This window comes from Castor canadensis, chromosome 7 (genome assembly GCF_047511655.1).
Source record: "Castor canadensis chromosome 7, mCasCan1.hap1v2, whole genome shotgun sequence".
Taxonomy (NCBI): domain Eukaryota; kingdom Metazoa; phylum Chordata; class Mammalia; order Rodentia; family Castoridae; genus Castor; species Castor canadensis.
The window spans coordinates 32469205-32493398 of NC_133392.1; the positions used below are offsets into that span (position 1 = coordinate 32469205).

The 24194-nt window shown below is 44.7% G+C and overlaps 1 protein-coding gene across 1 annotated transcript in view; it reads left to right on the forward strand.

Annotated features, from left to right (window-relative positions):
* The window catches only part of Pik3ap1 (phosphoinositide-3-kinase adaptor protein 1), a 107085-nt gene that overhangs the window by 70628 nt on the left and 12263 nt on the right, over positions 1-24194 (forward strand). The window contains exons 9-14 of the mRNA XM_020181407.2: positions 1909-2004; positions 6657-6854; positions 8580-8645; positions 10346-10551; positions 13137-13209; positions 20235-20390. Coding sequence (XP_020036996.2) covers positions 1909-2004; positions 6657-6854; positions 8580-8645; positions 10346-10551; positions 13137-13209; positions 20235-20390 — 795 coding nt within the window. The remainder of the gene's footprint in view (positions 1-1908; positions 2005-6656; positions 6855-8579; positions 8646-10345; positions 10552-13136; positions 13210-20234; positions 20391-24194) is intronic.

Below are 24194 nucleotides of genomic sequence, written 5' to 3' on the forward strand. Positions count from 1 at the left end.
GGGCCCATGCTCTGGGTTTTTCTCAAGGCAATGACTCTGGCATGCGACTTGATGAGAAATGGTGCTTCAGTGAGACACAAGGCTTTTCCCTAGGGTAGCTCCTGCACTGTCTTCTGTGGGTCTCACCTCCTTGCACCTGGCCTGCTGGCCTGGCACCAGATAAGGAATGCTTCTTGGTACTGCATTTCTGGCCAGTATCCTACCCCGTTGGGCCTTAAAAGACTAGATGGCATAGGACTTCTGATATGTAGTCATACGACCAGAAAAATGGAAGAAGTGGAAGAAGCAGACTGATATTTGTGGATTTGATTGACTACCAGGTTCCCAGCGGGGTGCCTCTAGATCATGTTTTCCTTCCCAACTACCTCATGCCATGAGGAAGGTGTTCTATAAAGTCATAATTACTTGAGTTAAACTGAAAAGCTCACGTTCTACTTAGAATTTCCCTGGTCTGGAATTTTTCAAGAATGAATTAAGTATAAGTTCTTATCAGAAAAAAAAAAGATTAACATAACTCTAAATATGCTTCAGAATCCTTACAGTCACCCCAATCTCTACTACCTATGATGTAGAATTTAGGGGTGACAAGAGCAGTCATGATTCACTTAACTGGTTCCCCATTTGGAATCAAAGGGCTTTGGGCTAGAGGATGCCAAGGTACATTATATTCAATGCAATGTGTCTACTACAAAAAGGTAGAAATAAGGAGGTTGGCTTTTGTTTTGTGTGTTTCTGGGATACTAAGGTAACATAGACAGGGTCACACCATGCCTACCTGCCTGCCTATCTTCCTTCCTTCCTTCCTTTCTTTCTTTCATTTCTTTCACAGGGTTTGAAATCAGGGCCTTATACTTGTTAGGCAGGTGCTCTACCACTTAAGCCATGCCTCCAGCCCTTTTCTTTCTTGAATAGGCTAAAAAGTATAAAATATAAAAAGGTGACCAATGGAATTACTTTATTCCTTGTCTCCATCTTCTCAGTTCCCAGGAAACCATTGATCTTAATTTCTCCTTCCAGAGTTTCTTTTATATATACAAGCAAATTCAAATATAGAGTTTTATTTTTTTCCTTTGGGTACCATCTGAAATATCTAAAATGTATTTTTAAAGACTCCGGTTCTTCAGATTCATCAAAATCTTCAGGAATATATATATATATTCCTGAAAATATGTGTGTGTGTATACTTATTTATTTATTTCTTTTCTTGTCTGAGATTTTTAAAATTCAACGTCATGATCCCCAGTGCAGCCTACTGTTAACCGTCTCTGGAATCTTCTCCCTCCCTCTTCAGAAGTAATCACTAACAGGAATATAACAGTTAGCATTCCTACATATTTTTATCATACTGCATATTTATGAATTCATGAACAATTTGTAGTGTGGTTTCATAGGTCTTCAAACTGCACAAAAACAACATCATATTATGATCACTTGTATGTAACTTTTTCACTCTTTTATGTTTTTTGGATATAACTGTTGGTAGAAGTGGCTCCAGTGCATTCTTTTTAATTACTGCCTAATGTTCCATTATTTAAGCAAATCATAGTTTATCTACTCTCTGATGCTTCTGCATGCATTTTTTACTATAATAAACAATGCTGTAGTGTGTATATTTCAAAATTGAACCTACATTTTCAAGTTCAAATAAGCATATATGTTAAATAAGTTCAAATAAACTTTTTGGAGCTTTTGGTTCAAGAAAGGGCCTGGGGGTTGTGAATGTTGCTTTCCTGTTTGTTTCATATTTACTGGGTGTCTTTATAGGGGAGATGGTGGATGGAAGGATGGATAGATGGAAGAGTACCTGAGTCTCTGATGAAAGTTGCCATGCCTTATAAATCCATCTATGAGATCTCCTTGCCTGTGGGGAAGAACAGCGTATCAACTCCTAGTATTCTTTTCTTCTAGATGTCGAAATGCTTCAGGCCAGTACGTGTAAACCAGTCTCTGGAGAAGGTTGCTCTCGGCCCACTAAAGACTCTATGATCCGCAAGTTTTTAGAAGGTAAGTTGAGCAGGGAAGCAAAAACAGGGAAAAAGAAACAAGCGAAAGACATTGCCTGATGCAGCTTGGGGAGCAAATTGTCACACACATGGTATAGGATGTGAACAAAGCCACTCTACGTCCCTTGCACCTGCCCTGACCTCTCCTGAACCAGCCTATTATAGATAGGCAGAAAAGACTGAGGGTGTGCCTGTGGCTTACCTGCCTAGATAGGTGGAAGTTCCTGTGACTGGAGCTACTCCTTTGGGTAAACCAAGTTGCCTCCAGAGAGACCTCTTTTTAAATGCACATCTATTTTTATTTGACAGAAATTTACTGAGTACCTGCTATGTGCAAAGCACTGCTCTGGATGGTGGGGATGGAGGCTCCTGTGATCAGTGCCCTTGGGAGACTTGACTTTCTAGAAGGAAGAGAATATATATATGTTTTATGAAGTTGAGGCTCCTGGATCTCAGTTTCTGTGGTTGTAAAATGAGATGAATATTGTGAAGATTAAGTGAGTTATTGTATATTAAGCCTCACACTGGGGCCAGGCATCTAACAAGCCCTTAATATAGGCTTATATATAATTATTGTTGCTGATGTTATTATTATTGGAGGTTTCAAAGGTTAATTCCTTAATGCTCTTCAATCATTTATAATTTGTGGTGGGTCTGTCAGTCAAGTAGCAGTAGGAAGCAGACTGCTGAGAGGATGGGACACAGGAGGGACAAGTGGGCAGTAAAGAGGAAGGAAAAGCTCTAAAGCAGTGGCAGACAAACCACAGTCTGGCCCACTGCCTGATCTTGTCAATAAAGTTTTATTGGAACACACCATGCCCATTCATTTAGTATCGTATATGGCTACTTATGCTACCAGGGCAGAGTTGAGTAGTAGAGACAGACTACTGGCCTGCAGAGCCTGAAATATTTAGTATCTAAACCTTTAAAAAAATGTTTGTTGACTCTTAATCTAAACCTAGTGTTTCCCTGAGAGGGGTGTTCTGGGCAGTCATGGGTTGATCACTCGGTCAATTCTTGTACCAGCACCTGGTACCAGGGTTGTCTGATCCTGGTTTTCCACTTACCCTAAGCTTAGGTTGGTCATGGTAATGTTCTTAAGATTCTGTGATGATGCAATGGGAACGTGTCATGCACTATTGGAGGGCACATGGTAGGAGTTCAACACGTCAGCTCCAGAACTGTGCTTCTAGAATTTTTCCTTTGGAGTTGGTTCTTAAACTTAAGTGTGCATCAGATCTATCTGGGGGACTTTTTAAAACACAGATTTCTGGGCCCACCCCACAGTGTGTGATTCATCAAGTCTGGGCAGGGCCCAAGATTCATTTTCCTGACAAGTTCCCAGTGACGCTGAGGCTGCTGGTCCAGATACTGACTTTGAGAACCTCAGATCTAGAGCAGCACTTTTTTTGGTCTTTAACAGTGGATCCGTCTTTTGATTCCCTGTTACCCCGTTTCTGCTGCTATGTTGTTTACTGTTATCAAAGTAATACATGCTGTAAAAGTAATATGCAAAAATTAAGTGATACATAAAAGTTAAGCAATGAAAAAACTTTCTCTTGTACCCTAGACGCTCCAGAAAATTTTGGGATATGTTAATATTATACACGTATATCTCCTTTTCTTTTTGTTCCCAAGTGGTATTATGCTAGCACACACATTAATTTTGAACAGCCACCTGATCTTCCATATATGTAACATTATCTTCTGTATTTAATCAGTCTCCTATTGAGATGATTTAGGTTGTCTTGAGCTTTTTTTTTCCTTGATGCAGTAAGTACCTTTGTTGTATATTATGTCTTTTTGCACGCTTAAGACAATGTGTACTATAAGTTACTAGAAATAGAATTGCTGGGTCTAAGGAAATGTGTATTTGTGATTTTGACAGTATCAGATTGCTCTCCTTTGATCTTCCAAGCTTACATTCCCACCAGGGCATATGAACGGGGTCTGGACCTCTACTTTCACACAAAATGTTACATGGAGGCTTACTCTACAACACAGATAGCTCTGGAACCGTTCTCAATCCCTCTGCTCAGCCTTTCATTTCTATCTGATAAGATTCTGGAAGAATATTTTGGAATTCTGAAACTCTAAAGAATTAATTTGGAAACTACAGTGCCTATGAAGAGTGGGGAGGAAAGTATGGAGATGAGGCTGGGACAGGTGGCCTGGGGTTGTGAGGGCTTGTCCCCTACATATGTCCCTTAGCTAGTCAGTACTAGAGAGTTATAAAGAGTTCTGGGTAGGGGTTAACTTTCTGTTCTCAATAAAATGCAGTTCCTGGCACAGAACAGTACCTGGATCATAATCAATTTTAATTCATTCATTAATTATTTTAAATGGTATGATCTGATCATGGTGGGAGAAGCTGAGAAACAGGCTCAGAATTCACTCTGTCAGAGACCCAATAACACGGAATTGAATTCCTGTGAGGTAACCTTAAACACTGGGCAGCACATTTCCTATAATTTTTCTCATTTGCATCCCTAGCTTTTGTTGGTCCCAGGGAGCCTGGCAGCTGGGGTGAGATTGGCAAGCCTTCCTGCAAATTTCCTATTTGTCCAGCAGGAGCCAAGGGAGCGCTGGGGGTGATTGTAGCTGCTGAAAGAATGAGGGAGCCACAACAGACTCCTGATGTACAGTCCTCTAATGAAAGGGGTTCTCCGGCAGGGCACCGGTGGCTCACACCTGTAATTGTAGCTTTTTAGGAGGCAGAAATCAGTAGGAGCATGGTTCAGACCCAGTCTTGAAAACACCCATCACAAAAAAGGACTGGTGGAGTGGCTCAAGGTGTAGGCCCTCAGTTCAAGTCCCAGTACCAAAAAAAAAAGAAGGGCTCTGCTTACAGAGGGCTTCCAACAAATGTCCTTGTTGCTAAGGGAATAAACGCTATTTGTTCTCAAGCTGTTGAGTCTGGCACTCTTGCTTTTTGAAGCTGTAAAGCTTCTCCTTGCAGAAGAAAAGTCTTCTTCTTACCCTGATAATGTAGCAGACTTAAATTTTGACTGATGTTCCCCAGGGTTTGCTCAGCCCAGATCAGGAAGGTGCCAGGAGGGAGGGTAGGCACCGTTTGCAGACTACTGGGGAGGCTCAAACCTGATGCTTTGGCCGAGAGAGCACATTGTACTCAGAATGCATTCATCGATTCATTCTAAGAATGTTACTGAATACTTATTGTAGGAAAGGCCCAATATTTGGCTCTAGGACCGCACAGTGGCCAGAGGTAGTGCCTACCGTTCTGCAGCTGACAGCCTAGGGAGGGAGAGAGGCAGGAAGTAGCCCTTACAGTAATGCACATATAAGTGCATGTTGTGGTAGGGTGGTAGGGCAAAGGAATAAGGCACAGTGAGGGTAAATAACAGGATGGACCAATTTGGATTGGCTACTCAGTTAGCCTTCTCTGAGGTGGCTGAGATCTAGAGGAGACATTGGTTTGGCCTGGCACAATATGGAGGAAAGACATTTCCAAGCAGAAGAACCCCAAAACAGGAAAGAGTTTGGTGGAATTAAGAAGTAGACCAAAGCCAGTGTGTTTGGAAACACTGAGAGAAAGGCAGTTGCTATGCAAGTCACCCTTACCCTGCAGGGTGGCCAGCAGCTTTCCCAGGACACTTCATATTGTTAACATTGGACACACTACCCCAGAGTTTCCTCACACCTTTTACAACTTGCTGAAAGATGAGCAGATAAATGAAAACTTATCTTGAAGGCAGAGCCTCAGGAAATAGAGTTTTCTAATGGGTTGGGACCAGCCTGCTCAATCCTCTGCTCCCATAACATCAGGAAGCCAAGTACAGTCTTCCTACAACTCAGAAAAGACATAATGAAAACATAAATTCCCAATAACTCACTGGGTTGCAAATTCTATAGAAAGAAAACCCAAGCTCTATTTATTCCTGTATCTCAAATGGGCATTTAATAAGGATTTGTTGACTGAATGGTGGTAGGGAGAAGAAATAGAACATTGCAGAGAAAACTTGAGGGCTGAGAGGTCATAGTGGGCAGAGGGTAGGAGGCAATTTTGTCCTCAGTGTTTTGGGTCTGTGGAGAGCAGAGAGGAAGCAGAGGTTGCAGAAGACACAGGAGATGATAGGAGTTAAGTCAGTGCAGAGCCAGCTTTTCTGGCACCACCCTGGCTCTCAGGGGCTTTGGACAAGTTATTTAAATCTTTAATTCTCAAGTTTCTTCATCTACAAAACAAGATAAATGATCAAAGGGGATAATCATGTGAGTAATAGAGCAGTTCTTGGCATGGAAGAAGTACTCAGGACTCATTTAGGGTAGCCGTTTTGAGGAGGACAAGGAGGATGCTAGAGCCGTTGGTGGTGAGAACTCTAGCACATCCTCACACTGCTGCCAGACACCAGGGGGTGGTTCCAACTGTCTTCTTTCCCTTAGTTCTAATGGGATGAGTAGTAAAATACTAGTAATAAAATTGAAGCCATGAAGCCTGGAGCTCACATCCTGAATTGCACAGGTGGGTAGCAAATGAAGTTGGTGTTCTCACAGTTGCTTTGCAGATGCTGTAGGGGAAGCCCTTTGCCAGAGGCCAGTACTGTACCAATAAGAATAGTCACTTGTTCTGCTCTCATAACTGCTCTCCCAATTTGCTTGCTCTCGGCTCTCAGTCACCTTTCTCTGTGTTTCTAGGCAAAAGTGTGGGAATGGCCAGTTTGGAGAGAGATCAGCACCATCTTGATGGGGAAGAAGATGTGTATCATACAGTGGATGACGATGAGACCTTTTCTGTGGACCTGGCCAGCAGGCCCCCCGTTCCTGTGCCCAGGCCAGAGGCCAGTGCTTCTGGCTCTCACCAGCTACCTGACAATGAACCATATATTTCTAAAGGCAAGTGCGCAGGGAATGATTCTGGAGCTCCTTAACAGAAATTTTCTGGATCCCTTGGATTTCTGAACCATTGTCCTTTCTTGGGTGTTCTCCATCCATCCCCAGGAGATAGGGTCATAGCTTGGGGAAAATTCTGGAGCTAGATCAGGAACAATGAGATTCAGTGCTGGCTATCCTGGAGATGTTCACACACAGTTGCAAACAAGACCTTTTATCTCCTGAAACACTTCTTGTTGTTACTATTAATTTAATAGCTAACATTTATTGAAATCTACCAAGAGTACTCTACCTGGAAAATGTCCTTTAATCCTTACAACAACCTTTTAGGGCAGGACCATTAATCCCCAGTTTACAGGTGGGGAAATGGAGACTTAACCAAGGCCACTCAACCACCACGTAAGAGCCGGAACTTGAACCCAGTGACTCTGATTCCATAGCCCTGTTTTTTAGCCACTATGCTAAGCTCTCTACCTCCCCAGTAAAAATTGGGGAAAATTGGGTTTTAACTTCTTTTCAGAGTTTAGCTGTGAATAATAATGAAAGCTAACATCGGGTGCTTATGTGAGCCAGGCATCATTCTAAGCACTTTCCAGGTGTTAGCTCATTTAATCCTTAGGACAACCTGATGGAGATGCTATTATTGCCCTTAGTCTACAGGTGAGAAACAAGAAGGGAGAGGTCAGGCCAAGATCACGCGCTCATAAGCCGCAGAGCCAGGGTTTAAATACAGCTGGTCTCATTAAAAGTTCAGGGAGCTGTAATGGCCACGCCATCCTATCACTAAGGGAGTATTGGTCACTTCCCACTGTCCTTTTTATGGGCCTGTCCCTCATGAGTGACTTCATCTTGGGCCCTCTGGAGCTGTACACATATGTTATCTGTTTGCTTGGAGTTCTGTCTTGCAGCCCTAGTTGACCTGTTATGTGATAGGTACTTCCTTTTAATCTCAAGCTTCAAGGTCTTCCATGGGTGCTTCAGGACTCCAGGGTATACATCCTTGCTCTTGCTCCCTTTATCCTTTTCTTTGCTAATCTTGTCCTCTGCCTGCTTTCATCTTTCTAAGTTTAAGAGCTTGTGTGTTTGGCCTGTCTTTGACAATCTCTGCTCCCTCTCTTGGAGTTATGATTTATAGATACAGTGGCCATACGTTTACATTCATTACTTTTTTTACACAAGATTTTTTTGGGGGGAAGGCAGTACTGGGATTAGAACTCAGGGCCTCATGCTTAATAGGCTGGTACTCTACCAGTTGAGCCACACCTCTAGCCTTTTGTGCTCTGGTTATTTTGGAGATAGGGTCTTGTTTTTTATCCACATAGCCTGGGCCTTGATCTTCCTATTTTGTGCTTCCTGCCATTGCTGGAATGACAGGCACATGGCACCACCTCCAGCTTTTTTCTTTGAGATGGGATCTCATGGACTTTTTTTTGCCTGGACTGGCCTGGAGAGGTGATCCTCCCAATCTCAGCCTCCTGAGTAGCTTGGGATGACAGGCATGCACCACTGTGCCCAACTATTGGTTGAAATGGGGTCTTGTGAACTATTTGCCTGGGCTGGCCTTGAACTGCAATCCTCCCCATCTCAGTCTCCCAAGTAGCTAGGATTACAGGCATAAGCCACTGGTGCCCAGTTTTACACAAGGTTTTGATAAAAATTTTTGTAAATGTATACAATATTAAGAAAGAAAAACCTTGGCTTTTACTCAAAATATTCTTTCTCTCCCAGTTTTTGCAGAAAGAAGTCAAGAGCGGCCTGGGAATTTCTATATTTCTTCAGAGAGCATGAGAAGAGGTAAGCCAGATCTTGTCCTCAGCGTCCTCTTTATGGACTAAACTTCCAGGGTGTAGGGGTGTTCATACCTTAGGGATTTCCAAGTGTAATAACAGCTCCTTGGCATGCAAAATAGACCCAAGAGATACTTTAGGGTGGAATTGTCTGAGAATTCACTGACGGTAAAGGGAGAGGGGACAAGATTGGGGTGCCCTAAACTATTATACAGAGTGATTGTGTAGAGGTCACTTATATACCAGAAAGTGTCCATAAAAGTACAATTTAAACATTGAGGCTGATGCCAGGGGTGGCCCATCACCCAGTCTTTACCTATGATATATCTCTTTACCCTATGTTTAGCAGCTCAACTATGCTTTGGTTCAACTTTGATTTAAAAGGTCACTGGATAACAATGTGGATATCCCATTTTTGTCCAAAGACTTTTTGAGGATGTTCAAGGAGCTAACTGCTCCTTTTTTTCTTGATTAATTTTCTCATGCTCAATAGAGTTATTCAATATTATCCCATTGAAGATTATTTTGAAAAGTAGCCTTGACACCATCTAAGCATTTGAAGGCATCCCCGAAGGATGACGGTAGTAAGAATTAGAACTGATTGACTTTTGCATTTTCTTTTCTTCCCCATCCTTTCTCCTGATTCCGTTAAAGACAGCCTTGTAAAGGTCAAACCTGAGAGAAGGGTGTGAGTATTTATAGACAGAGGGGCCAGTGGTTGGGCAGAAGGATGGATAAGCTTCTTTAAGTCTTTTCAGTACTCAGTAGTAAGGCCATGCCTCTTTTTCCTTCTTGCCATGTCCTGAATCACAATGCCCAAATGGAGTCCTGCTGGTGAGATTTGGATCAAGTACCCCTACATGAGTTGAGCAGTAAAATGTCACATTGTCCTCACATGTCCCAGTGGCTCTATCATCTCTGCAAGAAGCTAATTTCCCAAAGAACTGGGATCATAGTCTGCACGGGGGAGGAAGGGTTGACTTTAGATTCCCCAAAATGGAGAATAGTACGTGGAGTATGGAAAAGAGGCTGGCACAGAACAACCCAAGGTTAACCTGCTGGGACCCAGCACCTAATTTATAGTTGGACCTGGGTCACAATTCTGTAGGTGTTTCAGTCTACCCTGGCATTTCATGCCCATTGGTCTACAAACATTGCATAGACAGGGATGGGAGTGGGGGTGGAAGAGGCGTCCTGGCTGGACTTTTTCTGTATATTATTTTCTGGAAGTGGATTTAAGTCTAAAGCATTGGTTCTCAAATGGGAATAAATTTGCTCTCCCTCCTCCAAAGACATTTGGCAATGTCTGGGGACACTTTTGCTTGTCATAACCAGGGAAAGGCACCTCATGAGTAGAAGCCAAGGATGCTGCTGAACATCAAAGCATTGTCCAGCCCAAAATGTCATAGTGTCAACTCTGGAAACGCTTATGTAAAGGCACCTCACAAATCAAGCCTTGGCGGGTTCTTCAGACTCACACCTCCCTTAAGTGTTGCAGCCTTGTCCACTTCTGTGTGATAGGCTGTGAAAGATCAGCAGCCTTCCTGTCTCCTGATTCTGTGTCATATTTCCCTCTTCTTCCTTGCACATGTAATTATTTCTGTGGATGTGTCCTCTGGAGCCTGTGACCAGCTGTGTTACCCCTACTCCTTGAGCCTGCTCTCCCCAGTGGGGAGCTGTCAAGCTGAGTTCTGCCATTCTTTCCAGAGCCGCCCGTGAGACCATGGAGGGACAGGCCCCAGTCGAGCATCTATGACCCATTTGCGGGGATGAAAACGCCAGGCCAGCGGCAGCTCATTACCCTGCAGGAGCAGGTGAAGCTAGGCATTGTCAACGTGGACGAGGCCGTGCTGCACTTCAAAGAGTGGCAGCTCAACCAGAAGAAACGATCCGAGTCCTTTCGCTTCCAGCAGGTAGCCAGCACTGTCACTGTGGAATTGGTTGCATGTCACTTCTTCTCTGGAAAGTGGGGTCATTCTGTCTTCTGTGTTGCTGTGACTGAGCTCTGAAGGCGGTGCCTATGAACATTTTTGGGTGTCCTAAGTCAGTGAGTGTGCATCTGTGTCCTCTTGTCTGGAACCCCATGATTCCCCTGGCTGAGAGCTGGATGACTTTCCTGGATGCCTTGAGACTGAGGTCAGGAACAAAGACTTTGCTATACCCCCAATTCTGCTGCTTCTCTCTGCATTTGGCCCCCCCACTTCTGCTTGCCAGTTTTTTTCTTTAGAGTCTCTCTTTTCTGTTAGTGCCAGATATTTCACAGAGATCACCCTTCAAAGAGAACTTGGATATCTGGAAGGGTTTGCCACACACCCATTCCAGTGTTTCCCTCTGGGAAGGCCTGAGATTAGAGAATGAGGGGGTCACAGGAGACTCTTGCTTTAGCTGTAGGTTTTAATGGTTTTTATAAGAATATATAACTGCATGTTTTTAATGTAATTCAAATAATTATTAGACAATGAATATAATTCTATGTGTACATAGTAAAAAGGAAGGCCCACAGGATGAAGGGACATGCCCAAGGCCACTTAGAGTGGCTGAGTCAGCCCTGGAATTACTGCTTTTTCTCCCCATTTTCCATGGTATGTATTCTAACTCCGAATTCCCAGCTCCTGGGGCCAAGGGGAGGTGAGGAACCAGCAACCGGCACATTTTCTGGGGGCAGGTTAGGTGGTGAGAAGTGGGGATCTGAATCAGAAAGCAGTAGTGGTTGACAGCAGCTCTCACATCAGCCTGGGGGTGGGGCACTGTGCTGTTGGCTGAATTGCTCTGATCTCTGTTGTTCCTCTTGCTATGCATGAGAAGTATCATGGCTTCCATTTTGTAGAAAACTGAGGTTCAGACAGATGTGTGTGTTGCCACTTGCAGCTGGATGACCTGGCCTTGCTGTGCCTCCATTTCCCACCTCTGAAATGTGAAGGGAGAGGACCAGGTGGTAGAGGCCATTCATGTAAAGCCCTTAGCGTGCTTGGTGCACAGTTTTAAATACTTACTAAGTGTCAGTTGTCTCTTTGTAGTTATATCTAAGAGGATTCTTCCTTTCCCATGAATTTGCCTAGAATTCCTGGGTGCAGCAGACAACCGGGGTTCATTTTCATTATGGCAGAAAATCCCAGTCCAAGGGAGCACACATAATTCTGTGCCCCATCAGCCTCTTGGTGCCTCCTGAGCCTCCCCAATCCAGAGCTGGTGGTGTGGAAGCTGCTCCTGAGGCACCAGTTTTCCTTCCCTCCCAGCTTCCCTGTCTCCTTTACTCCTTTCTTCCATAAATGGGCAGTGCACAAGTTCCCTTCAGCTCTTTCTCTGTGCAGGTGACTCTTGAGTCTGTTTCTCTAGTCTTAGGATTCCAATGGCCAGCTGGGCATGTCCTCCTAAGGTACCCTAGAGCTGCCATGTGTCCAGGAATAAACCATCCCTCAGGTCTACTTCCCGTTCTTGACTCCTTCTTTCTGCTTATTGCACTGCCGTCTCCTAAAGACCCCCAGGGCAGAATTCAGGATCTCTTCAGCTCTTCTCCCAGCCCCCTTTTATCCAGTCTTGCTCTATGGTGTTTTTTCCCTCCTGTATCTTTCCATTCCTCCAGCCACATTCCATTGTCATCTCTGTTGTCTGCATCTGTCCTGCTATCTCATCTCCAGGTAGGTCTCCTTGCCTCCACCTGTTCCATGTCCAAGTACCATGTCCACCCCATAACTGTACATTTCCCAGCTGCTTTCTGGAGGAGAGTTTTTCCTTAGCCTGAAGGTGCAAACCAATCAGCCCTTCCAGTCTAGCTTCCTGGGACTTCCTTACATGAACCCTCTGCTCAATTGTCTGGACATTTTCCCAGGGCATTGAATGCTAAAATGTGTAATATCCCTAGGATGCTCAGACACTGCTGTTGTAGACTGATTAAAATAGAAACAGATCTTGTCCTTCACATATCTATTCAACATTAATTGAATGACTACAGTGGACTAGATGGCGGGATTACAGAAAGGTACAAGGCCTGGTCTCTTGTCCTTGGAGAGCCCAAAGTGTAACTGAGGAGGCAAGGTGCACATATGTACATGCACATGCATACCTACACACACATGCAAGGCACTGTAGCTCAAGTGCCAAGTGGTTGGTGTGGACAACACTAAAGGCTGGAGCAGTCTTCAGAGGTGGCTTTGACCAAGGCCTGGAACAGACTCATGGAGAGGAATCACCATCCCTCAAGGTCAGGGGATTGAGGAGAGAACACAGTGTCAGAGGCAGGAATAGATACAGTGTGTTTGTGAGCAGTCAGAGATGGACTTGGCTACTTAGCACACAGTGGAGAATATCATTGAGTTATAGGCTGAGAGAGGAACCCGAGGGTGGGGATACACCCGATTGTGGAAGAAATGTCTTATTTTCAAACCTAATTCAATGAGGACTTGGGTTTCTCTGAGGGCCTGCTATGCTGAGCCTCATTTGCATCTTGAAAATGTTATTTAATGTGATGTATGCTTAAAAAATAAACAATTTTTTCCAGGAAAATCTTAAACGGCTAAGAGATAGCATCACCCGAAGACAGAGAGAGAAACAAAAATCAGGAAAGCAGACAGGTATGTGGCTTTCTGGGGTGGTGCATTGTGGGGGAAGTGGCTGTTGCCCTTGACTCTCCTTTCTGCTGTGGGCAGACTCCTTGCTCATCACTTGTTTATAATCTGTGTCTCCCTTTGGACTGTGGGGGCCTTCTAGACAATGGTTTTTACTCCTTGATTCTATAAACACCATAGTACATGGCACATGGGAACACCCAGAAATGAGTAAACGAATGGATAGAACTCTCTCCGACTCAAGGAGGACTTTCTCCTCAGGTGCCTGATTCTACCCTTAGCAATTAGGAGGACATACGTGAGCAGAGTAAAGAGAAAGCCCCATCCATATAGTGTGTGTTTCTAACTTGAATGAGGCAGCTTCTATCTCCAGTGTTTGCACCACACCTTGCTTCAGAAGCCCAGGGCCCACTGTGTAGCAGCAGGGCCATGAACTCCAGTTGTGTACACTGTGGACTGGTTCCCTTTACTCCACTGAACCCATCCCCTAGATGTCAGCCATGTGGCACCACTACCCCTGAGTAAGGACTTGATGTTTGTCCGCACTGCATGCTTCTGGCATGGCAGGACTTGGTGCTCTACCCTGGCCAGCCTTCTAGCAAGAGGATCTGGAAGAAAAGGCTGAGGCCCTCAGATCCTGGATGGAGCCCCGTTACATAAAGAAATAAGCTAAAATCTAGCCCTGTTTGTGTACAACTTCCATAGCCTGCATCCAGCTGCCATCAACAGGTGACTTCTTATGAACTGGGTCAGGCTGGTAACACCAGGGTCTCTAAACAGGGACATTTCCCACCACAGGCTTCTTCCTTCATACTTCCTTCATAAAATGGGCTTTAAGACCCCACCTGGGAGCCCCTTCTCTGTGAAGCCTTCCTGGACCATGGCAGGCCAGCATAATCTGTCCTCATTTGAGTATCTAGAGAACCTACCATGGCTCTATTAACCTGGCACTTCTCTATCACTGCTCTGATTACTATTACTTCATTCCTTTATTCCTGGGGATTCTGCATCCCAAGCACATTCTAAACCTGGTCATTTTTGACTCTCCAGTGCCACAACTGCAAACCACTATCATTTCCTGGTGGGACTAAGGCACTTGCCTTTTAATTGTCTCCCCATGTCCACTGTTGGCCCTCTGTAGTTCATCCTCCAAATGGGATCCAGTGATCTTTTTGAAAAAAATTAAAACTCCCTGGGCTCCAGGGCTTCTGATCCACTCCAAGACCTCACATGATCTGACTCCTCAGCTCATCCTCCACTTGCCCCAATGACTCCTTTCTATTGGTCTAACAAGCAAGAGCATTTCTCCCACAGGGTCTTTGCACTTGCTGTTCTCCTGCCTTTCCCCACATCTCCATCAGCTGGCTCTTTTTTCATCCTCAGAGAGGCCTTCTCTGCCATTTTCTAAGATGAGCCCTCCAAAACTCACTTCCTGTCGCCTTTTCTCACAGGCCAGTTACCTTACGTTTCTTTTCTCATAGCTTGGGCCAGCATCCCACCTCCTTCCAACAGTAAACTCCATGAGGGCAAGAACAGGTCTCTGTTGTGCTCTGCCGAATACCAGGGAGTATGCGCTATAGGATACCGACAGACTCATGAAGTCTTTGTTAGAATGGTTGCTTTCAGTAAAATGTCTGGTGACACCATTCATTCAGTCCACAACATTCATTGAGTACCAGGCACCCAGCCAAGTACAGAGACCTATGAGTTGCTGACTTTGCCATATGTAAGCTTATGAGTTAGTGATCTTTTTATTCATGAAGGTCTGGTTTTCCCTGCTAAGCTGTATCCCATGATGCCTAGCACGGTGTTTTGTAGAAGGTAGTAGCTAGTGCATGTTAATGTTGACTGCTGTAAGAAAGAAGGGTTAAGCCGTGGCAGAAGATCAGAGAGCTCATCTGAAGACCTCTGCCTGAGTGACTGGATTTTAAATCCATGTTACGACTCCTCATGCCTGGGTCTGCCCTCCAGGTGAAGAGGAAGAGAAAGCAGAGAAAGCAGGAAGTCTGGCTCCAGGTCTGGAGTCATCCTGGGGTCAGATATAGGGCTCTAGGTAGTAAGAGGGCTGAGATGCTTTTTAAAACAGAGTACATGAGCTCAAAGATAGAAGGCTTGGTTAAATGAAACACTGCAAGCTTTTAAATACAGGCAGCACCACGAGGCCTGTGATTTGGCAGTGCCCCAGTGTCTTCAGTGTCTGAAGGCCCAGGAGTTGCAGCATTAGAGTCTTGTGTGTGTGGTCAGCGGCCTGAGCTCAAGAACTGAACCTTCTGGGTGTAACCACATCTTTCTTTCCCTGGGCTCCACCTGGTTTCACCAGAGATATTGAAGCAAGACAGACACTCATACAGAGAAGTACAGGCATGGACACTGGGGCTAGCAGGGTTGGGAATGAATTTCTGCCACTGCTAGGTAGGCACCACGGGCAAGATACTTCTCTGCCTGAGCATCAGTCCTTATCTGCAAAATGGCAGAAGTGGAAGTGCTCATCCAATGAGGGTTGCTTCAAGGAGGAATCCAGGTATAAACGGTGTCTAGCACAGTGCCAGGCACATGGGAGCATGCTAAAAACTATCTGCTCCTGCAATTATACACAGACTCCCACATGCCCTCGTGGGCAGAGGCTTCCAGAGTGAGACTGGACTGGGTCTTACCATCCAGGGCGGAGTCCTAGAATCACAAGTTTTGAAACATTATACAAAGTTCAAGTTGAGGATGGCTACACACTTGTAATCCCAGAACTCAGGAGGCTGAAGCAGGAAGGTCATGAGTTCAAGGCCAGCCTGGGCTACATAGGGAGACCCTGTCCCAAAAAAGAAACAAACAAACAAAAAATGGAATTAATGAGTAATATATATAATACCTTTATCAAACATTGTCTAGGCTGGGCTCCAGTGGCTCACACCTGTATAATCCTAGGTACTCAGGAGGCAGAGATCAGGAGGATTGTGGTTCAAAGCCAGCCCAGGCAAATAGTTACAAGATCCTATCTTGGAAAAACCCATCACAAAAAGAGCACTGGTGGAGTGGCTCCAGGTGTAGGTCCTGAGTCAAACCCCAGTACTGCAAACAAACGAACAAACATTGTCTAATGCTCATGGTAAGCAATCAATAAATATTATTATTATACTTTTAAAAATAAAACAAATAACAAATTTACCCAAGACTAATCAGGCTCTGAATAAGTGATTTATATACACTAGTAGTTACAGTCTAAGTCAGAAAGGTCAATGTCTAAAGGCTTCTGAAGGAGTCTCACTCTCCAAGAAGCAGACCCTCTGAGGAATTTGGAGGGTTAGGTATTTTTACTTTTTTTTTTTTAAATCAGGGGCTTTAATTAATGTCATGACTATTAAAAGGTCAGACTCTATATAAGTGGACTCTGTGTTAGCCAGCTTTCCATCACTGTAGCAATCACCTGAGACAGTCAATTTATGAAGAAAAACGGTTTATTTTGGCTCCTAGTTTCGGAGGCTTCGTTCTGGAATTGGTTGGCCCAGTGCTTTTGAGCTGTGATGCAACAGCACATCACGGCGAGAGTACATGGTGGAGGAAATCAGAGAAAGAGGAAAGGGCTGTGGTCTGACTACCTCCTTCAAGGGCATGCCCCCAAACCAAAACTTCCCACTAGACCCCACCTCTTAAAAGTTTTACCATCTCCCAAAATAGCACTGTCCTGAGGACATGGACATTTGGGTAGACATTCCAGATCCAAGTTATAACAGACACTGAATCCACATGGGGAGAATGTTCTACCCATCATCCCCATGAGAAACTTCATTTTAATTTTATTGTGATAAAATATACATAATAAAATTTATCACTTGAATAATTTTTAAGTGTACAATTCAGTGGCATGAAATACATTCAACCCTTCCATTTCTAGAACTTTTCCTTCCCTGACAAGGATTTGAGAGTCAAGAGCTGGTGTGAAAGGTGATCACAGAGGATACAGTAGTGGGCTAGGAAGAGAGACAGGGAAGAACTCGATGGAGAACACTTGCTCAGAGTTATCCTGTCCAAGGAGCAAGGCAGCTGGGCATTTATGCACCAGCTCCATTCAGTCACTGGTTGAGGACTGCTAAGGGAGGGGCGCTCAAAATTTGGCTACTAGAGAAAGCCTCAGACTGAGGCCCAAGGACCTCATCAGATCATCTGCAAAGAGAAGGCATCAATTATGGTTCAGTAGAGATGACTTACTAGTTAACTCCATAAGCCTTGATTACGCATGTACGTTCTAGCTTATAATGACCTGTTACATGGGTTTTCACTTGGAGCTCCTCAGGAGGCCCCAAGGCTGCTATATGTATGCTTGTGGGGTGGGGTGGGAACTGGGGTGGGGGGAAAGGGAGTGGATTAGTAAGGGTTGGGACCCCTTACTCAGCTGGGACTATTGTAGCCCCTTTTAAAAATCTGTTTTCTGGGCTGGCAGATTGGCTCAACTGGTAGGGTACTTGCCTAGCAAGCATGAGGCCCTGAGTTCAAACTCTAGTACTGCCAAAAAAAAAAAAAAAAAGAAGAAGAAGAAAAAAAATCTGTTTTCTGCATTGAGCTGATCTTCTCACCATAGGAAAGAATTATGCTTCTTGAGATCCAAAAAAGCGTGAGAAAACCATGGAAAGCAATCACAGTACTCTATAGGAACATGAGGGTAGATGAGTGGCATTTCTGCCTTCAGGACCTTTTCTAAGATTGTAACCCACTCTAAACACGGCCTGCCTCTTAATTTGGAAACTTCATTTGCCTCAGAAAGGAAAAACAACTATTATTTTTCTTTAACATGGGTTAGAACACCAAAGAGCCTTGAAAACTAAACTTCTGGTAATGAGAACTCACCAGCTTGTCTTTAGGCCCAGGAGGAACTTGACTCTGTGGGCTGGTGCAGGGTGTTGATGGTACAGGAAATTGGTGAAGGGCCAGGGCACCCCTGCCTTGGAGGATACCCAGGCCCCACAGAGAAGACAATCAATATTTGTGTTCTGGGTGTGTCCTGTGAGGCAGAAGAACAGGTGGAGGCCCAGGAAGCCGGGTTCTTATCCCCACTTTGTCACTGAATGAATCACTTTACTATCTGGGACCACTCTGTACCTCTGTTTCTCATGGGGCTATACCTATTTATCTATGAATGGAGAGCTCAAAGGGGAGTAATAACACAGATGAGCACATTTTGGGAGAGTACTAATCAATATAATAATGAGAACCACTCCTGACATTGTACCTTCATTTAAACATATTGGGATTTTGTAAACATTTAGATGGGCTCTACCTGAGTTTTTGAACTTTTCACCCTCACCCCCCAACTTTTTGCTGTGTGTTCTGAGGAATCTTCCTCAGAGAACTGGTTGAGGGTAGAAAACTGCCATCTTAAAGTTAATTAATTGGATAAGAACCTCCCTTAAAAAGGTGATTTTTTTTTAAATGTAGGTCAAAGCTGAAAGGGGAAAAGAAGAAGGGGTGTCATGTGGGCTCTGAGACCCCAGGGCTTGCCCTGTGTGAGAAGGGCCCCATTTGTGCTGTGTCCAGGGCACTTTAAACTTGGGAGGTGCTTCTACACAGTGTAATCCAGAGAGCTGGAATGTGGAAAAGAGTCTGTGGTACACAAAGGGCTGAAAGCTGTTTGAACTACAGCCCCCTATAGTAAGTACACCTGGAACCAGAGTCTCTAGAATGAGGAAGGCTTGGGCCTATAGAAATCAGTAATCCACCCTTTTAGGGTTGGAGGCATAACTCAAATGGTAGAGTGCCTGCCTAGCAAGTACGAGGCTCTGGGTTCAAACCCCAGGACTGGAAAAAAATTCACCCTTTTAAGTGTTCTGTGTACAGAGTGTTTATCATGTGGCTTGTTCTACCCTGTCCTGGCACTGCTCTTTCATATTGTTCTAGTTCATTCATCCTTCTTGGCAGGCCTCTGGCTTTGGCAAACAGAGCCACCTCTACTCCAGCCCTCTGAATTTCCTGCCACGTGCACAGTCCCCTGGAAGAATAGAGGCAGAGGAGGAAGCTGTGTGGAGATAAACACATAGTCCCAGAGCTTTTGTCTGTCCTTGCTTCCACAGCCTCCCAGAGGCTAGGCCATAGTGCAAGGGAAGCCTGAGGCAGGAGCTGATCTGTATTCACACCTGGCTGGGGAGGAAATTGGTGAACAGAGACACTTCATTCTGCTCAGCACCAGCTGTTTCTGTACTGAGAACCCAGGGGTGGACATCCAAGGAGAATGAAAGAGAAAAGTACTGACAGGGCTTAGCCAGCGAATAGATCAGGCCAAAGCTTCACTGGGCAAAGCAATAGTCTATCTTCACCAATAGTCAACTTCACAAGTCAGTGCTTTCCTGGGACTGAAGGGCCTTCTTCATGAGCTCCTTAGGTCCCTGCCATTGGCATGGGCTGCCCACCTTCCACCCATCATCTGTATGGACTAAAGGGAGTGATCAGTTGTCGGCGTGGGGAAAAGCCTGGACTCTCAAGCCAGGATTCAAACCCCAGCTCTGCCACTTTCAGCTGTATGATGAGGATGTGACTTTTTTTCTTTGTGCCTTAGTTTCTGTCAAGAATGATAGTAATACCCTTGATTTCTTGGGTGTTATGGGGATCCGATGAGCTAAAATATGGAAGCTCTTAGAATGAGCCTGGTGCACAGAACAGCACCATGGTATGTACAAGCCTCTCCCCAAGTGGGACTAATCCAGCTAGTTACTCAGCTGCAAGGCTTCTAAGTGGCAGGGCTAGGAGCCTAAGCCTTCCTAATTGCACATGCCATCCACTCCCGGATGTGGAAGTGTGTCTCTGCCCTTTTCTCAAATTCACCATCCCTCTCATGTTCTCCCAGCCTGTACTCCCAGGTGTGGCAAATCAAGCCACACTTGATTCTGGGGCTTTTCCACGCTGAAGTGAGAGAACAATCCAGGGCTCCTCCCTCCCCTCCAGGCGCCCTCCAGACTCAGGTACAGGAGGCAGTTGGAGGGGAAGCACCTGAGCAGTGTGGCAGATGACAGTCCGCTATCTTGCAGCTTGTTCTTCTTTCCTCATTCCAGACTTGGAGATCACAGTCCCAATTCGGCACTCACAGCACCTACCTGGGAAGGTGGAGTTTGGAGTCTATGAGAGTGGCCCCAGGAAAAGCGTCTTCCCCCCAAGGACAGAGCTAAGACGCGGTGACTGGAAAACGGACAGCACCTCCAGCACAGCTAGTAAGCAGTGGGCCTGGGCGCCTCCACCGCTGGACTCCAGCTGGTGCCTTTGAGGCTTTGCAAACATTGCCATGAGCCCAGAGATCTCAACTGGGACCTGGTTTGGTTTTGAGAGGTGTAAATGTGGGGAATAGTTATCCTTCCAGGTTTGCTTTTATCTCAAGAAACCTGGTTGCGTGATAATTATTACTGTATTCTTTTATAAATAGCAAAATCTAATAATGGTAGGGAATTTATTGAGGCATTTATATGTGAAGCGTTTTCCTAGATTACTTAATTCTCACAAGACCTCTATGAGGGAGATTCTTTGACCTCTGTTTGCTGAGGAGGACGCTTGAGGCTTAGTGTCTTGTCCTGGGTTAAGTAGCTAATGTGGTAGAGCTGGGCTGTGAACTCAGCCTGGATCCAGAGCCAGGACTCTCCATCCCTATTCTCACTGCTTCCTCAGCTGTGGTAAGGGGAAGGCAAGGGCTCAAAGGAAGAAACATTGGACAACAATGGACTCAAATTCGAGAATTCCAACTTTGCAGACCGTTCGGGATCTAATTAGGAAATGTCTTCCTTTTGGCTTGAAAGCTTGAATGGGAGTCTGATTGCAGTAGACAATGCCCGCTGATGGGCAGGCTGGTGCAGCAGACCTTGTTTCTGTGCACAGGAACCTGTTAGCTGACTCCAGACACACTGGCTTTCCAAGCCCAACAAATTGAGTTTCTTTTCTTTCATCCATTTCAGTGTTATCAAAACAGCTGGAAAAGCAATGAAAGAGGCAGAGAGCAGCTGAATTTTGAGAGCCATGTTTCCTTAAAAGTCAGGCAGAGTCTCCAAAAGAATGTTGGAGGAGGAAGGTCATCTTACTTGGCGCTCTTAATCTTTTCTATATCACACTTAACTTGAGAATTTGATGTCATGGATCTTTTTCCCAGAAAAATGTACAACTGTGCATGCACACACATTCAGAACTGGGAAAGAATTTCCCAGGGATCACAGATGGCAGAGGAAGCCAGGGGCAGATGGTGCTTCTCTCAGACATGTAGGAGAAGAGAGAGAGAAGTGCTAGAACCTTCTCTGGTGAGGGTAATGCATTTCAAGGGGAGCCATAGCTGGAAATTTAACAAGATAAATACAAAGTACTCGTTTTAGGTATAGTATGCTGTAATTAAGATGTTCTGTGTGTGTTTTTCTTTGGAGTAGCTTGACGTTAGGACAGGACGGGAAGAATAACCTGTCGTGGTTTATTGCTCAGGGGTGGCTAACTCATCAGGTTAGAAAATGCAAGTAAATGTCAGACCAATGGATTGCATTCTATTCTGTGGCTATCGATCATACCCAGTTCTTGCTTTACAGTTCCTGTTATTTATTGCTAGGTAACAAACCATGCCTAACACAGTGGCTTGAAACAGCCATTTATTTATTTCAGATTCTACAATTTGGGCACAACTTAGAAGGGGTGGCTCATTTCTCCTTTGTGGGGCATGGGCTGGGGCCACTTGTGTCACTGCAGTTGGCTGGAGCATCCAAGATGGCCCCTCATCCTCTAGGACCTCAATCCGTATAGCCTAAAGTTCATGCTATTAAAGCATTATATGGCAACAAAATCTGAAAAGGGGATATTACAGAAGGACAAACCCCAGTGTGCAAGTGTTTATCAAGCTTTGACTCATGTCACATTTGAATGTGGTACTGGCCAATGCAGGTCCCACAGCTAAGTCCAGAATCAGAAGTGTGTATGGTGGGCATGGAGACTGGGAGGTGACGTTCACTGGAGGTCACTAAAGGTTAGTATGCTATCTTGAAATTGAAGACAATGAGGATAACTGCCTTTGTTAGTCCAGTGTTTGCTGTTTGCAGGCCCTAGGCCAAGCACGTCACCATATGGTCATGTTCATTCTCTCCAACAATGCTCTGAGTTTCTGGGTAAGAAAGTGCGGAGTTGGAGGCTAGGCAACTTGCCCCTGGAGTCCTGAGAAGTAGGGGGTCTGGTATTCATATCTGATCCTTCTGTGCTGTTACCTCTGGGGAACTGCTGTCTCCCTAACTCCCAGGGCGGTTAGGGAGAGGGTGGTGGGACTTTGACCAGCCAACTGCCCCTCTATGGCAGAGTTATACCCTGCCAACAGTACTGTTTTTATTATGGTGCATCTGTCATTTCTTGGGAAGTGCAAAAAATCAGCCTTAGGGTAAGTCTGGTTATAACTAAAAAATTAAGCCCCAGATATTAGTGTTACGTTTATGAGAACAAAAATTTCATTGTAGAAAGACTGTTGACCTTCCAGGTTGTCTGATCCAAGGGTATTAGATGTAGCCATTTTCTCCCCTCATTCATTCATCCATCAAATATTGAGGACATCCCTTTTTGCACACTGAACTAGACTGCATACTGGAGACACAAAGATGAAAAAGAACCAGACCCTGTCTTTAGGGCCTTGTAATGGAGAAGAGAAATTACAGAAATAGCATGAGTTAGATGCTTGTATGGCACTTGCTCCCCGATGGCTGAGACATTCCCCCTGGCAAGAGTGCAGGTGAGGGGTTGGGCTAGAGAATCCTACCAGCTGTGTAGCCCAGGGAGAGGTGGGCCTGGGGAGGAACCAGGGCCAATGCTGTTGAACTAGGAGAGCAAAGGTTTGGGGCCAAACATTGGGGTTAAAGATTTAAAAATGCCAGGGGATAAGACAATGGGAACTGATGAGTACAAATTTCTAGAATCATAGAGCCAGTGTCTGTGACCATATTTTACTTCCTGCTTGTGGATGACATTTAGAATGTGTCTGGTTCATTGTGCGGCAAAGTGATGAACAACAGTGATGGGGGTTCAGCCACCCACAGAGGGATGGAGCCTATGGGTCCAGGGTTGCTTTTAGTTGGGGGAATCTGGAGAGGTTTTGATGGCCTTTGTCCTGAGCATTGGAGATTGAGGACGTTTTAGCCATAGGGCAGCAGTGGGGTGAGGGAATGGATAGGAAAGGACATTCTGGTGGGAAATTTGAATAGAAAGGGCAGGGTCACATGCTTCTTAATGCACAAACTGATTCCCCTGGATTATAGAAATAGTTTGACCTATTATTTTAAATTTAAAAAAATCTGCCTCCAAGAACCAACTCTAAATTATAATCCTAACTGTTCTATTCAAGCTAACAACTAAGTTAGTTAGGTCAAAGTTGATACCATAATGAAGTCTGAAACTAAGACTATTACCTCCAAACCAATCTGATTAGGAGCTATTTTAAGTAGAAATTCAGTATACTGAAGATCTGGTAATACTGTTAATACCAGTATTAATATATCAAGGTTCAAAATCTTCTTAGGGTTGGGCCTGTAGCTCAGTGGTAGAGCATTTGCTTAGCATGTGCAAGGCCCTGAGTATAGCAACAAACAAACAAAAGACCCTAAATAAAATGAATATCCGTGGTTGGAGCCACATTTCACACTAGCTACCATATTGGATAGCACACAACAGACATTTCCAGAAAGTTCTATAGGATAGAGCTATTCTAATGATACAGGTGATAAATCCCCAACTCTGAAGTCTTTAGCACCTAAATTCACACAGTCACAGTTCCTACCATGAGCATAAATTATACTTTGGAATTTGTGCTTTGCACTTTGCTTTTGCAATACCCAGGGCCTTGGGTGTTCTGAGCAAGTGCTGTACAACTGAGATACATATGCCTGCAGCCCTGCGTTTGGTTTTATATCAGTGTGTCACCCTTTATTAGAAGGTATGTCTAGAGCCAGGTGTGGTGGCACAGACCTGTAATCTGAGCACTTAGGAGGCTAAAGAAGGAGGATCACTGGTTCAGGTCA